This window comes from Canis lupus, chromosome 25 (assembly GCF_011100685.1).
Source record: "Canis lupus familiaris isolate Mischka breed German Shepherd chromosome 25, alternate assembly UU_Cfam_GSD_1.0, whole genome shotgun sequence".
Classification (NCBI taxonomy): Eukaryota; Metazoa; Chordata; class Mammalia; order Carnivora; family Canidae; genus Canis; species Canis lupus.
The window spans coordinates 13,953,829-13,971,455 of record NC_049246.1 but is presented as its reverse complement, the minus strand read 5'-3'; the positions used below and the strand labels follow the sequence as shown (position 1 = coordinate 13,971,455).

The window sequence follows — 17,627 nt, the reverse complement described above, 5'->3', positions numbered from 1 at the left end:
AAGGCCAAGATGGATACCATAAGCTAACTGCTCACCTCTTCAGAGGGTGAGGGTTGTGGCTGAGAGGTTGGTAGCTTTATTGAGGGAAGAGTCAGAAGGCAGTGTAGCCAAATGGCATGAATTTCATGAGTGAATGTTTTAACACAGCATCAGAGGCATAAAGTGTCAGAAGTACTACCAGCTTCAGATTCCAAGACATGTGAGTCTTCACTGGAGCATCTTCTGCTCAAGGGGCTTCAGGGAAAGAGTGCCCTCAGCAGGATGAAAAGCTCCGGAAGGAGGATGAGGACATGGAGAATTTTCGGTCCTGGGATGGGAGGGTGTGTTGCTGCAGAGGGAGTCTGTGCGCCAGGGTGGAGATCCATTGCATCTGGGAGAACAAATTGTTGGTGAATGCTCAGGCCCCTCTTGGTTGGATCAGGATGATTGAGTATATCTGAAATGTGTCTCATCTGTCCTTCCTGCTAGATCCTCACTGGTTCAGAACTGATTGGAAAGTTTAAAGTTTGTTGGTTCTGAGTAGCTTGTATATGGAGGCTTTATCTTGAATGGTTTAGTGCTCTCCATCTAGTAAGAATTCTCTGACTTCCCAGGCCAGTGCCAGCAGCTATGTCTGATAGTTGGAGGTCCACTCACATGTCACTTCAGTTTTTATGATGAAGTGTCCGGCAAAGACTTGGCTTACATTTAAGTGGGCCACAAGACCTGTTTTGAGATTGTGCATATTACAAATTTAACCACTCTCCAAGGTTCCTTGTATACCAGTTGTTTTTTTCAGGATGACACTGGAAGTGCAGCTTTTTAGCTAAGGTGTAAGAGATAATTAAGTCACACCTAAAAATGATCCCATCATCTTTTCAGTGAGCAAGGCATGCACAAAATTACCTCATGGAAGTTTATATCTCGTGAGTGAGATAGGCACTTCTCTTTGCACCTGCATGTGATAAACCTGTGCAAGGCTTATATGTATAGAATCAATAGTATATAGAATGACGGAAAGCCCCAGAAACATCTGCGCTAAACTTGCTGTGCCTTTAGAACTGAAACACGAAGTAAAAATAATGAGCTTTCAAGAGGAATATAATAGAACATGTAGAGCTGGAAGCTATCCTGTTTGTGAAATAATATTTTTTTGTCTGTACTTGTTCTGTTCGACCACAGAGAGGAAGCACCATTACTTTAGGGTTCTTCTACTTTTTTTGTTTGTTCTATAAACTCTTACCTGTCTTCTACTCTTCAAAGTTCCCTTATTTCAAGTTCACTGTAGTTACACTTGGAAATATTTTTAATATTACTGTTTCTACTGGTTGATTTAATGGGGAAAAGGTATCATCACCTTAATTATAGCAAATATTTAGTGCCCACATACCTAGTTCTAAGTAATCTGCATATATTAACTCATTTATTCTTCATAGTGGCCCTGTGAGGAAGATGCTATTATTGTGTTCCTTTTTAGATGAGGACAATGAGACCAGGTGTCTAAGTAAGTTAATGAAGTTATACACCTACCCAGTAAGAGTGATTTGGGATTCAAACCTAGGCAGTCTGACTCTTGAGTACACGTTCTCACTAGTTACTCTACTGACTACTTTCTTAGGAGGGCAAAAGTGTATAGAATTCAGATCTGTTATAAACTTTTCAGACTCTAACATTTTTGGCTTTTCTTTTTTTTTTTGTAACTATGAGTAAAGTTTTAATTAAATACACTTATAAGCACTGGTTTAATGGCTGTTTGTAATAGCAAAACATTCTAGGAAACCTAAATGACAATAGGGATGATTCTGGAATTATATATAGCCAATTAATTCAAGTTTTGATTACTTTTATCACTATTAAAATTTTGTTAAATTAACAAACCATGAATTTTAATAGTGATAAAAATAATCAAAACTTTTTTTGGCTATATAACTGTATGTGTTTTAACATGTGTATAGATTCACATAATTACTAACATATTCATGAAAGATGTTATTTGAAAGATGCTTATTTCTATTAAGAACTCCATTACTCAAAAGCAGCAATATTTTCTAAGAATTGTATAGAAGAATTTAAAATGCTAGTCTGAATTTAACATTACCTGCTCATCATTGCATGTTGAAATGTTCAGGGAATGGGAGTAAGTAGGCAGAGGTTGACTTTCTACAAAGTGCATGTGATAAAGTTTTGGGCTCTTACATTGGAGGAGTCCTAACCTTGTTAACTGGCCAGAACTCAACCACTGGAAAAGATCAGAAGCCAGTGAACTAATGGAGTCATAGAAATGATGCTTATTATAATTTTTTTTCTGCCTGTGCCTACAGTGAATGTGTGTTAAAAATGATAAGATCATGTGTTTTAAAAGCTTGGGATAGGCACTCTTGGAACTGGTCTGTTGGTTTCTTCGGTGAGAGCAGAGGTAGTGTGTTGTCCCCATCAGCCTGTAGATGGGATTTGATTGATGGATCAGCCTTCACTAGTAGATTTCCATTTAGAAGTTTAAAGGACTTTTTAAAAAAGTCTGTAAAGGACAAATAATTCAAAGAACTGAAGTGAAAGGGAGAAAAGTGAATATAAAGAAAGATACTGTTGTTCTGTTTAAATGTTGAAACATTTCAAAACTGCCATTAAACGGGTTCTTACATGTCTCTGCCCCTGCAGAAAACTAGGCCAAGATTGTAGTATTTGTGGGTTTGGGGATAGAATTCAGATAACTGTTTCAGTGATGTGGTATGAGCTTCTTGAAGGAACTTAGGGATGAATTGCTCTCTTTCTTTTTTTTATTTTATTTATTTATTTATTTAAAGATTTTATTTATTCACTCATGAGAGAGACACACACACACACACGCACACACAGAGAGATAGAGAGAGAGATAGAGACAGAGACACAGGCAGAGGGAGAAGCAGGCTCCAGGCAAGGAGCCCAACGTGGGACTTGATCCCAGGACTCCAGGATCATGCCCTGGGCCGAAGGCAGGCACTAAACCTCTGAGCCACCCAGGGATCTCCACTCTCTTTTTATTTGATTTTATTTTCATGTTGTGACTTTATTCATATTCTTAATTTTTGGAGACAATTTTCATCCTAGCTCTTTTAACGATCAGACAAGTTGAGAACAGTGAAGTGTGCTGACTTAAATTTTGCCCAAGGCACCATTTGTATGGCTAGTTAGTGCCTTTCGAGCTTCCAAATCACCTGATTTTTGCAAATCGGTGTTAGTAGTAGAGAGATCGGTTTGTGATTCCTGCAGACTGAAGCTCCTGTGTCCATCTTCCCCTATCCAGTTCTTGGCTTCTGATCTAATCCAGGCTCTGTTCACCTGTAGGAGTGGATTATTACCATCTTCTGGGTTACTGTGTTAGTTTCCTATTGCTGCCATAACAAATTATACAAATTGATAGCTTAAAATAGCACGAAGTTGTCATGCTATCAGTTCTGTAGGTCAGAAGTCTGATAGGGGTCTCATCCATATCACGATGCCCATAGGGCAGCATTCCTTTCTAGGATACTCTAGGAGGTTCTAGAGGAGAATCTGTTCCTTGCCTCTTCCAGCCTTCTTGAACCGTGCCCAAATTTTTTGGCACATGACTGTCTTTTTCTATTGCCAAAGCTGGCATATTGCATTTCTTGGGCTGTTCTTGTGTAACCACATTTCCCTCTGACTGTAGCCAGGAAAGAATCTCTTCATTTTCTGTTTTTAAAGGTCTATGTGGGTTAAATTGGACCCACTTGCATAATCCAAGATAATTTCCCTAAGTCATATCCTTAATTTTGTTAATTTAAACTTTCTTTTTCTTTTTTTTTTTTTAATGAGAGAAAAAGTGACTGGGAGGGAGGAACAGAGGGAGAGGAACAAGCAAACTCCATGCTGAGTGTGGAGCCTGACACATGGCTTGATCCCAGGACCCTGAGATCATGACCTGAGCCAAAACCAAGAGTCAGATGCTCAACCTGAGCCACCCAGGTGCCCCAGTTGTATCCTTAATTTAATCACATATGCAAAACCCCTTTTATCACGTAAAATAATGTATTTACAGGATCCAGGTATTAGGGCATGGCCATCATTTGGGGAACCATTATTTTTCCCACCACGACAATCAGAAAATTTTTAGTAAAGTGACTTCAGGTGCATAACTGTTTAGTGAAACTAGTTCCATTGACTTTTCCAACACTGAGAGGATATAGTTTCAGATTTTCCACCTATGTGCAGAGGTCCTCGAATCTGGCTTTAATGAATCTTTCTGATTTCACTTGCCAATACTGGATTCTCTTCCAGCCGGGATTATCTCCTCATCTGCCATGAGAAATCAGCATGTATTTTTATAGATGGTTAGGCTGTCTTCCATTTTTGTTTTACTTTCCTGTCAACATTCTGTTTATAGTTCAAGAATGCACTCATGTTTCTCACATCCACTAGAGCTTTCCTGCTTGTTTCCTGTTCACACACATTTTTCCAAATGAACTTTGTCCATTCATTTATTTTGATACCTATTGATGTCAACACCTATTTTGCATTTTTTATGTGTATGTGTTTGTGTATGTCTTTTTTCTCAACTTTAAGAGGAAACTATACTGCAAAAATAGTTCTTTGTATATTAATTATAGAATTATATTATTTTGAAGATTCAGTCTAGATTTTTATGGTACAGAATCTTTAAGTTTCTAGTGTCTCTTGAATTAATAACATTCTGATATCTTTTAAACTGATTTTAAGTAATTTAGAACTTGTTTTCTATGATTGCAAAAGTAGCTAATTTTAAACTAAAATGTAAATAAGTACAGATTGAATCATGAGGAGTCAAAATGTGTTCTTTATTCAAAACTAGCTGTTCATTCAGGAGTATGGTGCATGTTTTAATTTCATTGGTTATTTGGCAAAAGTACATTCTTTCACTTTTTATTTGTTGAATTTGGTTAACTTACCTCCTTTTCTCTCAACTCTTTAACTCAAGCCTGTTCTATGACTCTTATTCACTTTCAATGCTATTGTACAGAATTCCACAAAGGCACCTCTCAAAAGATCGAATGTTGAGAAAGTGACTAATGTGCAGATCCTGGTATTGTTTGGCATCCTCTTGGTCATGGCCTTGGTGAGCTCAGTGGGGGCCCTGTACTGGAATGGATCTCAAGGTGGAAAGAACTGGTACATCAAGAAGATGGGTAAGTGTGAGGATCGAGTGACTGTTGATGTAGGATAAAAATAGGACCACTTTTGGAAAAGTATGGTTTATGTGTGGTGGCCATGCCATCCTTCATTATTTTGGCTACTGTATAAAAGGCCAGCCTCCTGAAAGATTAGGAGTTGTGGGATGAAATGAAGATGGACATATGGAGTTGTTTTATATTCAGATGATTGTATTTTTAACAATTTTTAAAATTATTTTCTTCGTAGTTGCTCTTGGGGTTGCAATAAATGTCTTAATTTATCAGCATTTGCTTCAGATGAATACTAACTTAATTACAGTAAAATACAGAAAATTTACTCCAGTATAGATTCATTTCTTCCCTTGCTTTATGTTATTGTCATATCTATTACATATATGTTACTACTCCAGTATACATGTTATAATTATTGCCTTATATTTTATAATGTCTATTTAAGCAAAAAGAAAAAATATCCTTACAGAGTTATTTTATATGAACATACTTATCATTTCTAGTATTTTTCATTTCTTTCTGTAAATTTAAGATACCAGCTTGTGTCATTTCTTTGTTTCATGTAGCTTTGTCCTCTCATTCGTTTGTGCTGTCATTGCTGTCATATATATTACATCTGTATAAAGTCCAATGATGTACTTTTATATTCATTTTTGCCATATTTTTTAAATTCAAAGGAAAGGATAAAAATATGTAATTGTCTTTTATAGGTGATTGTATTATTACCTTTACTGATATCCTTTGTTTATGTGGATTTAATTCCCATCTAGTGTCATTTCCTTTCATCCTGCAAAATTTCCATTAGTATTTCTTGTAAGGCAGATCAGATAGCAACAAATCCTCTATTTTTATCTTGGGATGTATTAGTTTCTCCTTTTTTTTGAAGCACAGTTTTGCTAAGACAGTGTTCTCAAGAATTGTAGAATTCTTGGTTGATGTTCTTTTCCTTTTGGTACTTTGCATATGCCATCCTACTGCCTTCTGGCCTCCATTTTACTGATGAGAAGTCAGCTGTTAATCTTACTAAGTTTTTACCCTTGTATGTAAGTCGTTTTTCTATTGCTGCTTTCAAACTTGTCCTCAGTTTTCAGTAATTTTGAGTTTGTTTAGAGTTTAGTTGAGCTTTTTGGATATGTACATTAGTATTTTTCACCAAATTTGGGAAGTTTTCAGCAATTATTTATTCAAATATTGTTCCTGCCACGTTTTCAAACTCCCTTCTCTTTCTGGTAATTCCATTATGTACACTTTGGTCCACGTGATGTAACCTTAGTTTGTGTTAATTTTTCCTTATTCTGTTTTTTTTTTTTTCTGTTCTTGAGATTGAGTAATCTCTTTTGATCTATATTGAAGTTTGTCTGTTTCTCTCTCCTGCTAGCTCACATCTACTCTTCAGTTCCACTAGTGATTTTCTTTTTCTTTTCAATTTCAGAATTTCTGCTAGGCTCTTTCTTTCATCTCTTTATCAGTGTTCTCTGATCAGTCATTGTCATCATAATTTCTTTTAATTCCATAAAAGTTCCTTTTAGTTCTTTTTTTTTTAGGATTTATTTATTTATTTATTTATTTATTTATTTATTTATTTATTTATTTATTTATTTCTGAGAGAGAGAGAGAGGCAAAGACACAGGAGGAGGGAGAAGCAGGCTCCATGCCAGGAGCCCAATGCGGGACTCGATCCCGGGACTCCAGGATCGCGCCCTGGGCCAAAGGCAGGCGCTAAACCCCTGAGCCACCCAGGGATCCCCTCTTTTAGTTCTTTAAATATATTTATAATAGCTTCTTTGAAGTCTCTGGTCCATCATTTGGGTCCCCCTCAAGGGCAGTTTCTATTGCTTGTTTTTTCCTGGTTCTTTGTATGTTTCAGATTTTTTCCTTTTTTTTTTTTTTTTTTTTTTTTGTTCTTGAAAACTGGGCGCTTTGGATAATATGTTCTGGCAATTCTGGATTCTGTTTCCTCTTCCTTGGGCTTGTTGCTGTTTTTGTTTATCTATTTAGTGACTTGCCTGGAAAAATTCTATGAAGTCTGTTTTCTCCTGCAGTGTATAGCCTCTGCTGTTACTGCTCAGTTTTATTTCCATGTTTTGACTTTTTAATGCCTTTAAAATGTATAGTTTAAAGTATAGAGTGGGTTTTAGTATTTTCACAGATGTGCAACCTTTACCCCTTACATACTTTAGAACATTTTCAGCGCTGTAGAAAGAAACCCTGTCCTCATTAGCATTCTTCTTGATTTTATTTTTTAAGTCTGGATTCCTAGGGGTAAGCATAGCTTAGAGGTTAGCCAGTGATTGGTCAGAGGTTGTTTGATCTATGTATGCATGGCTTGTGTAATGCCTTCAGCTTTCGGGGAATTTAAAGTCTGCTCACATTCATTCAGGGAGTAGTAGTTCATAAGTACCCTGTCTGGTCTCTCCTAAGCAGCTACAGCCTTGTGCATGGACATGACCTTTGGGACTACCAGGATTCGGTGTGATCTTACCAAGGTTTCTTTGACCATTTCTTTCCATGGATATCCCTGTTTAATTTCTGGCTAGTCTCCTCCTTTGTTTGCTCCTACTGATTTTGTAAGATATTTGTCTTCTCTGATTATTAGCCACTGAGATCTCTATTATTTTTGACAGTGCCCCCGGCATGTCTTTTTTTCATGCTATGTTCCAAATAATGTCATCTTCCTCAGTCTGTTCCTGTCCTAACAACCTGCCTTACTCTGGAGCAGCAGCCTGCCTCACCTTGGGATAGAATTTCTGCAATATGGAGCAGGGGTTGATGGGGTGGGGGATGCGAGCTGCCAGTCACAACCACCCATCCAGAACAGAACTTAAGCATCATGGCTCAAGGGGAAAGGAGAGAAAAATAGCTTCTGACATAAATGCCAAAGGTTTCCACTTACATTAAGTAGATTTTTTTGAATACATGCTTTTGAATTTTTTTGTACGCACTGTGATCAACTCTCAAGCACCTTAACTGCTAGTTTTTGATAATTTTGTTCAGCTTTATTTCTTCCTTTTTTGGAGAGATTTGCCAATCTCCTTACACAGCAATTCCATTTAATGGAATTTATTTAATGACAAAATATTTTGAGAAATAAATTTGAATTTTAAAACTTTGGAATCTTTGAGGTTTCTGTTACTCTTTAAGTATATTTTGGTTAAATCGATCAAAACAGTTTTTCCCTTTTCTATTTATTTCATGCAGAAAAATCAAACACTTTTAATTGCCTGGGAGAACTATTGTTGCCACTTTACAAATATGTCTGGGACTCATAGGTTGGATCAAAACCTTTGGTTTTGGTCCTTAAAATTTGGATTTGGACCATGTTATATGTCTAGCTTCAGATATGCAGACTAATACTTCGTGTACATATATAGTTTCATAGTTTTGACATTAGGCAATTTCAAACTCCAGTATGAACTGCATGATTCATGATGAAAGAATGGTCTTTTTGTCCCACCCATCATGCTGTCTGCTTTGTTTTCTCATGGAAAATTTGGAGTCGCTCTGTTATAAAGCCATCAGACTTCACGTTCTCATTGTCACTGTTGGAGCTTTGACTTCAATTTCTATCATATTGTGTCCTCACTCATCTCTACTTGATTGTTCTTGTTTAGCTGAATGAACTTATATACATAGGGTCTTTCCTGAATATGCTTTGCTTATTGATCACCTGTATGATGGCACAAAGCTATTTTGGGCCTGTATTCAAACCTGAAATTTTAAATTTCTTAATACATAATTCTAATTGGCAGATACTTGTTCCTAAGCAGATTATACCTCAGGGACATTTGTTAACTGTGGTACTTAGAGATCCTATTTAGCAACCACTTAATTCAAAAGAACAAGATAGCAAAGTAGCATGTCAGAAAGAAAAGAAGCAATCAGCAGGAAGCCTTAGTAGATGAAAAGTAAATGAAAGGATGGTAGGAAAATAAAACTACTGACTAGTTTTTGCCTATTTTACTTTCCCAGCCTCTTATCTTGCCATCACAACTACCCTCCAGAACTCTCAGGCTGTCAAACAACCACCATTTGACTAATTTCCTGGGGGAAAAACTCAACTGTGGTTTGAAAAACTCAATTGCGGTTTGAAATTACTAATTTCCAATCCTTGCCTTTCACTATCTTGAAATACCAGTTTCCCTCAAGAGGCATCGTTAATACCAGTCAAACCTTTAGTCTTCTGCAGTCCCCCCCTCCTCCTGCCAAGATCCTACTACTTTTTCCCTCAACTAGTGTGTCATGATCATCAGGAAAATAACTTTTCTCTTTCGATATAGACCTTGTGCCTCTTTTCCCTCTCCTGGTTCCTGTTCCTGTCTAAGCTGACCCACTTCTGTTTTGGATTCTGCCCCCTAGGGGTCTTGATCCATCCTTAGGGATCCTCTTATATTAAGATTTTCTTCTGTTATCTTCAATAAATAGGCTTCAGTCTTCCTGCCTCCCTCTCCTGCTACCATTGAGACTTTTGGGAGTATCCCAGATAGACTCTGACCTTAGTGAGGTTGTAGATATTCCTCACAGCCATTTGAAATGCCTGTATTCTTTTTATGCTTTTTTTTTTTTTTTTTTTTTTTTAGTTAGCTGTCTTTTTCTGCTAAAACTAGACTAAAGCCTCTGTTCTTCTGGCTGGCCTTTGGTGACCATGCTTTCCCATTAAAAAAACCCTCCTGTCCTGGTTTCAGCAATGCCCTATGAACTTCTCTTCAGTAGATGTATGCTGCTGCATGGTCAGTGAGGGGCAGGCTTGCTCCTGCTTACTCCCCTCCCCTACAACCTCCTGTTTGAAGCCAACTCTTTATTAGGAGAGATTGTATTAATAGTCATTGTATTCACAGGTCATTCCATATAGTAAATAGTCAATAACTGGTTTAATTCAAATCTCTAAATTTCTACATAAGCAACTCAAATCTCTAAAATTTCTATGTAAGCCAGTAGACTTTTTTTGTGAACATCTTTTAGAAAAAGTTCCCAATAATAAAGTAAAAGGAAACCGAATGAGACAAACTGAAGCTATACAGTTACTCTGGTTTTTGTCCACAGACACAACCTCGGATAATTTCGGATATAACTTGTTGACATTCATCATCCTATACAACAATCTTATTCCCATTAGTCTGTTGGTGACTCTTGAGGTTGTGAAATACACTCAAGCTCTTTTTATAAACTGGGTGAGTATCTCAGCAGAGCTTCAAAGCTGAGCTGCCGGAACAATGCCAACCACGTTTTCTCATATTCTCTCAGAGCATCAGTCCTACAGCTGAGCCCCCAGAAAAGGAGGAATATGGATAATTTATGATTGGGTCTAGGACTTGAACTAGCCAGAGAACTGGCAAGGGATCTCTGGCAAAGCTATCATTGAGCTGGTGATGGCAATGACTAGTTACCTGTCACCTCAGCTTCCTGGTCAGTGAGACAAGAGGATATTGGTGCCTGTTTATTCATGGGGTTCTTATGAGGATTAAGTGAGATGATGGAGGCAGAGTGCTTAGCAGATGCATGCCTTCTGGTGAGTGGGGATAAAATGACTGCAAATGCTTCTCCTGCTTTTACAGTCTGATTAGTGCTGCACAAGAGGTCTCATAGGCGTTGTCTGTTTCAGTGTGCATTATATATCAAAGGTTATGAGGACCATAGACTTGGATTTGGTTGCAAGAGTGGAGGTGGAATTTTAAGGGAACTGCCCTGGCCATTAAGCACTGGACCTCAGCAGCCAATATTGGTAGACTGGGCACTTTCATGTGCATTTTTATTTGATCCTTGCAACAATCCCATGAGGGAGATATTGAGCTCAGAAGTATGGGTTAGTGTAGGTCATGCAATAATCATCTAGAAACCAAATCTTCTGTATGTAAATTACATGTTTTCTTCTATTACGGCATTTCTCTATACTAATAGCCACTGTACTATCACCCCCAAATTAAAAATGAGCATTAATATTAAGTTATCTGTTGTAGCTTCTTTTCTGTGTTAGTCTAAATGAAGGATTAATTGTATATATTTTCTGAAGCTCCCTCACCCCTTCTCTCTCTCAGGACACAGACATGTATTATCTAGGAAATGACACTCCCGCAATGGCCAGGACCTCAAACCTTAATGAAGAGCTTGGGCAGGTGAGAGCCTCTTTGGGACCTGTGGCAGTGGTGGGTGACTCTAGCATCAGGGGAGCCCAGTGTTAGAACCACAAAACATTTTGGAAAAATAGTTCTCTATGTAGTTTTGATGTCTAAAGAGCTTTATATATAGCATTTGAAAGTTTTGTGAAATAGAAATGTTAGTTGGCTTTGACCTGCTTTTTGAGGCATTGATGTGTTTTATTATCTAGAAGGTGCCTGCAAAAAAATACGAAAAATAAAGTATAATATTATTTTAGACATTAAAATTGTTTATCAGGAGTAAATGATAGGGAAAACAGTGGTTCAGATCTGTAGGTATTAGGTAATCTTACAAAACATGGAGGAGCTAATTTGAAGGACATAAATCTACTAAATTTCTCACATGTTTTAGATTTTGTTTCTGGAAAATCCCAGGGAATAAGTTTCTTTTTTGTCATCACCCTTGAAACCATGTGTCCTTTAATGAGTTGTTTTGCATTATATCTTCATCTTCTGTTGAAATTACTGTAAGGACTATCCTTTTGAATGTACTGCAATTAGAGATGATAATTTCATTTTATACATCTTATTTAAACCTCCCAACAGCCCTACAGGGGTGGGTGCTATATATGTCAGACTAAATTTCTCTTCTCTTTGAACCCTTTTTCAGTTTTTCGGGTAGAGTAAATTTATCTTTCTTCTAGGTCCCCGTACCAGTATCCCCAAATATGAATACTGTAAAATGAGAGACATGATAGTGATGTGGTGTCTATTTTCTCCTGGAGCCTTTTGAGCCCATTTTGGGTGTGGTTGTGCCTGGGATAAGGTCTTTGGCTGCCTTGGTCAGTCTAGCATAGTGCTCAGTATACTATTGTTCTCAGGACCCATTCAACTAGATTCCAGTAATTAAAGGATTAAAAGTGCTCCAGTTCAAAAAACAAAACAAAACAAAACAAAACAAAAAGTGCTCCTGTTCTACCCAGGATAATAATTCATCCTAATTGGGAATATGGGAAAACTTTGCTTGCTCCAAAAGTTTTGAATTGGAACTTAAGGATAAGTTAAAATTCAATAGGAGAATGAGAGCAAATCTGGATAATTCTGTATTGGAAATTTTGCATTTTTAAACATTTGATACAATCTTATAATTTTTCTAAAAAGGGGCAGAAAGACATTGTTTATTGGAAAGCTGAATCTATTGAATTTTTTTGTATCCCTAGACTTACTTCATTTAAAATTCATATAAAAACTTATTTATAGTTGGAGCATTAATGACCCATACTTTTTATATCTATGTATTATTTGACTTCTTTAGGAACATTAATAATTTTCCTTTACCTGACAGCCCTTTGATTGCTTTAAAATACTTCATAGTATATTTGCCTATATTGTCTCATTAAAAAAAAGTACAGAATAAATAATTCACAGTATTAATCCCTCTTCCATAAAACAGTAAAGCATAGCTTCCATTTGTGATTTGTGGAGTACATCCAGCAGCAATCATGGGCTCTCTTTAGAAAACTGTGAAGAAACTGGACATATTTTTCCAGGATGTTACACATAAAATTATGTTCTGTATCTTCTGGCAAAATTCTTTATTTCCTAGATGAGGAAATTGGAGCCAAGAAGGATGAGGTGACTTTTCTAGAGTCCGTCCGTATGATGCCTTAGTATTCGGAACCTACCCTCTTGTGATCTTGAACTCTTCTCCTTCTTCCCTGTCACATGATCCACTGGAGAGAACTTAATTCACACAGCACATAAGCATTTAGATTTCATTTCTTTTGCATTCAGTTAATTATGTCAAAATGCTTAGATTGTTGACCTCTAGAAATTTTGTCTTTTCATCTTTGTATATTGAGAGCTTTGTGTATTAAATTTGTAAACCTTTGAGTTTCAGAAAGTTATATATAATCTATAGCAGTCCTATGTTGTCTTCATGTAATCTTAAATGTTATTGTGACGGGAGAGCTTTGTTTGCTCTGTGTTGTTTTAGGATATGCTTTCTTAATCCAACTAGGAGTGTAGTGATAAAAAATATTTTAAGAGTTGCCAAAGCCTGAGCTTGTTGTCTTGATATATTGAACACTAAGAGTGAGGTATGAGATGGTGGGAATAGCTTGGAGACTGATCTGTGTCTTTGAGCTACCTTGTGGCAGAACTTAGTGCTTATGCTTATAGGTCGACATGGCTCCAGGGCTGTTTCTGGAGCCTCCTTTGCACATTTCCACACAATTCGATTCTAGGCTTGGTTAGTGGAAAAGATTTTTAAGTGGTCTAAGCATTAAAATATATTAATTTTATAATAACATAAAATTGTAACATATATAATTATAAAATTTATTTTACTTTAAAGAAATTTGCCTTTTAAAATTAATAGAAATTTTGAAAAATATAGAAGGAAAGACTGTCTATTGGTCTCTGCATCTTAACTACTTTTTTTTTCTTTTTAACTACATTTTTGATGCATGTTTCTTCCATTCTTTGATGTAGGTAAAATACCTATTTTCTGATAAAACTGGAACGCTTACATGCAATATCATGAACTTCAAGAAGTGTAGCATTGCTGGGGTAACCTATGGGTAAGTATATTTATCACTTACTAAAAATTTGATTTGTATTCTTCTAACAAAATGAGTTTATTTTTAGTTGCTAGCCAAATGCCTTTTTGATATTTTCGAAGGATATTTATAAGAGGTTTAGATATGTAATTACTACTCAATGTATTTAAAATTTAATGGGTCCTGGGGATGCCTGGGTGGCTCAGCAGTTGGGCATCTGCCTTTGGCCCAGGGCATGGTCCTGGAGTTCTGGAATCGAGTCCCACATTGGGCTCTCTGCATGGAGCCTGCTTCTCCCTCTGCCTGTGTCTCTGCCTCTCTTACTGTATCCCTCATGAATGAATAAATAAAATATTTTTTAAAAATTTAAAAAATAAATAAAATTTAATTGGCCCCAACTTTGAACAGTTAGCCAGTTTATTCTGCAAATATTTGCCTAGTGAGAAATCCTTGGATTTAATGCTATAAATTTAATTTTAAAACCTTAATTCTATTAATTTATCTTCTATATATTTATATTTATAATCTAATAATTATAAATGCCTTACTCATATTTTGATCTGAATGCCTGTCTTTTTTATTGATGTTTAATTGATATGTAACATTATTAGTTTCAGATGTACAACATAATGATTCAGTGTTGGTATATACTGTAAAATGGTCACCACAATAAGTCTAGTTAGTATCTGTCACCGCATACAGTTACAAAATTTATTTTTTCTTGCAGTGCAGCTTTTAAGGTCTGTTCTTTTAGCAACTTTCAAATATGCAATAGTATTTATTATTAACTACAGTCTCAATGTTGTTTGTTAAATCCTTGCAACTTACTTATTTTATAAGTGAAAGTTTGTACCTTTTGCCCCTTTCTCCCTATTTGACCACTTCCTACCCTCTGCTTCTGGCAACCACTAACCTATGCTCTGTGGCTATGAGCTGCTGCTGCCTTTTTTTTCTTTTTTGAGTCATGTATTAAGTAAGATTGTATGGTATTTGTCTTTCTCTGTCTGACTTATTTCACTTAGCATAATATCCTATTATGGATATTGTCACAAATGGCAAAGTTTCCTTTTTATGGCTGAATAATAATATTCCATTGTGTGCATGTACCATGTTTTCTTTATCCATTCATCCATTGATTAGAGATTGAGGTTGTTTCTATATCTTGACTATTGTAAATAATGCTGCAGTGAACATGAGGTGAGTATATCACATTGAGTTAGTGTTTTCATTTTCTCTGGATAAATACCCAGAATTAGGATTCCTGGGTCATATGGTAGTTCTATTTACAATTTTTTGAGAAAAAAAGAAAAAAACTCTATATGGTTTTCCATACCAGCTGCACCAGTTTACATTCCCATCAACAGCACACAAAAGTTTCCTTTTCTCCACATCTTTGCCAACACTTGTTAATTCTTCTAACATTTTAACAGGTAGGAGTTGATATCTCATTATGCTTTTGATTTTCATTTCCCTGATGATTAGTGATGTTGAACACATCTTAGTGTACCTGTTGGCCATCTGTATGTCTTCTTTGGAAAAATGCCTACTCAGATCTTCTACTCATTTTTAATCAGATTGGCTTTTCTTTCTTTTTCTTTTGTTTTGTTTTCTTTTTCTTTCTTTCTTTCTTTCTTTTTTTTTTTTTGCTATTGAGTACTATGAGTTTTTTATATATATATTTTGCATATTAATCCCTTATCATGTTATCAGGTATAGGATTTGCAGGTGTTTTCTCCTATAGGTAGGTTGCCTTTTCATTTTGTTGATGATTTCCTTTGCTGTGCAGAAGCTTTTTAATTTGATGTAGTCTCACTTGTTTATATTTGCTTTTGCTGCCTTTGCTTTTGGTGTCAGATCCAAAAAATCATTACAGTGTCTGGGAGTTTAAGTTTACAACCTATGTTTTCTTCTAGGAGTTTTAGGTTTCAGGTCTAACATTCAAATCTTTAGTCCATTTTGAGTTAATTTTTGTATATGGTTAAAGATAGTGGTTCAGTTTGGTTATTTTGCATGTAGCTGTCCAGTTTTCTCATTTATTGAAGAGTTCATGATTTTCCCATTAAAATATTCTTGAGACTTTTGTCAGAAATTATTTGACCGTAAGTACATGGATTTGATTTTGGACTCTCTTTTCTGTTCTGCTGATCTATGTGAGTCTGTTTTTATGCCAATACTGTCTGGTTTTGATAACTATAGCTTTGTAATAATAGTCTGAAATCAGACTATGTGATGCCCCTAGCTTTGCTTTTGTTTCCCAAGGTTGCTTTGGCAATTTGGGTCTTACGTAGTTCCATACAAATTAGAGTTATTTATTCTATTTCTGTAAAAAATGCTGTTGGAATTTTGGAAGGGATTGGATTGACTCTGTAGATTGCTTTGGGTAGTATGGACATTTTAACAATATAAATTCTTTTAGTCTAAAAGCATGGAGTATGTTTCCATTTATTTGCATCTTCAATTTCTTTCATGTCTTACAGTTTTCAGTATACAGGTTTTTCACTTTCTTGGTTGAATTTATTCTAGGTATTTTTTTTATACAACTGTAATTGGGATTTTAAACATTTCTTTTCTAATAGTTCAGTATTAATGTATAGAAATACAACAGACCTTTATGTATGGAGTTTGTATCCTGCAGCTTTACTGAATTCACTTATTCTAAGAGTTATTTGGTGGATTCTTTAAGGTTTTCTACATATAGTATCATGTTATCTACAAATAGAGGTAGTTTTACTTCTCACTAGTTTGGGTGCCTTTTATTTTTCCTGCCTGATTGCTGTGGCTAGGACATCCAGTACTGTGTTGAATAAAAGTGGCAAGAGTGAGCATCTTTGTTTTGTTCCTGATCTTAGAGGAAAAGCTTTTAGCTTTTCACTAATGAGTATGATGTTAACTGTGGGCTTGTCGTATATAGCCTTTATTATGTTGAAGTATGTTCCCCCTGTACCCATTTTGTTGAGAGTTTTTATCATAAATGGATGTTGAATTTTGTCAAATACTTTTTCTGCAGCTAGTGTAGTGATCATATGATTTTTATCTTTTATTTTGTTAATGTGGTGTGTTACATTGATTGGCTGCAGGTGTTGAACCATCCCTGTATCCCTGGAGTAAATTTCAGTTGATCATGGTGTATGATTTTTTAAATGTATTGTTGAATTCAGTTTGCTAATACTTTGCTGAGAATTTTTGCACCTATGTTCAGCAAGGGTATTGGCCTGTAATTTTCTTTTCTTGTGGTATCCTTGTCTGATTTTGGTATCAGGGTAATGCTGACCTTGTAAAACAGATTTGAAGTTTCTCTCCTATTGTTGGGAAGAGTTTGATAAGGATTGGTATCCTTCTTTGACTGTTTGGGAAAATGTCACCCAAATGAAGCTGTCTGGACCTGACTTTTGATTGTTTGGAGGTTATTGATTACTAAATTAATCTTCTTACTAGTAATCAATCTAAGATTTTCTGTTTCATCATCATGATACGGTGTTTGTTGCATATTTCTAGGAATTTATCCATTTCTTATAGGTTGTCCAATTTGTTGGTATATAATTGTTCATAGTAGTGCCTTATGTTCCAGGTATTTCTGTGTTATCAGTTTTAATATCTCTTTTTTCATTTCTAATTTTGAGTTCCCTTTTTTTTTCTTATTTGTGGATCTAGTTAAAGGTTTACCAATTTTATCTTTTCCAAGAACCAGCTCTTAGTTTCATTAATCTTTTCTATTGTTTTTTTCTCTTTTTCATTTATTTCTACTCTAATATTTGCTACTTTTCCCCTTTACTAACTTTGGGTTTCATTTGTTCTTCTTTTCTAATTTTTTAGGTGTAAAATTAGGTTGATATTTTTCT

General features: G+C 35.7%; 1 protein-coding gene across 14 annotated transcripts in view; it reads left to right on the top strand.

The window, feature by feature from the left end:
• ATP8A2 (ATPase phospholipid transporting 8A2) overlaps nucleotides 1-17,627 on the top strand; it is a 574,503-nt gene that overhangs the window by 158,392 nt on the left and 398,484 nt on the right. For all 14 annotated transcript variants that reach the window (XM_038573452.1, XM_038573457.1, XM_038573456.1 and 11 more), the window contains 4 exons: nucleotides 4,973-5,138; nucleotides 10,176-10,303; nucleotides 11,168-11,245; nucleotides 13,721-13,809. In XM_038573452.1, the coding sequence (XP_038429380.1) occupies nucleotides 4,973-5,138; nucleotides 10,176-10,303; nucleotides 11,168-11,245; nucleotides 13,721-13,809 (461 nt within the window). The remainder of the gene's footprint in view (nucleotides 1-4,972; nucleotides 5,139-10,175; nucleotides 10,304-11,167; nucleotides 11,246-13,720; nucleotides 13,810-17,627) is intronic.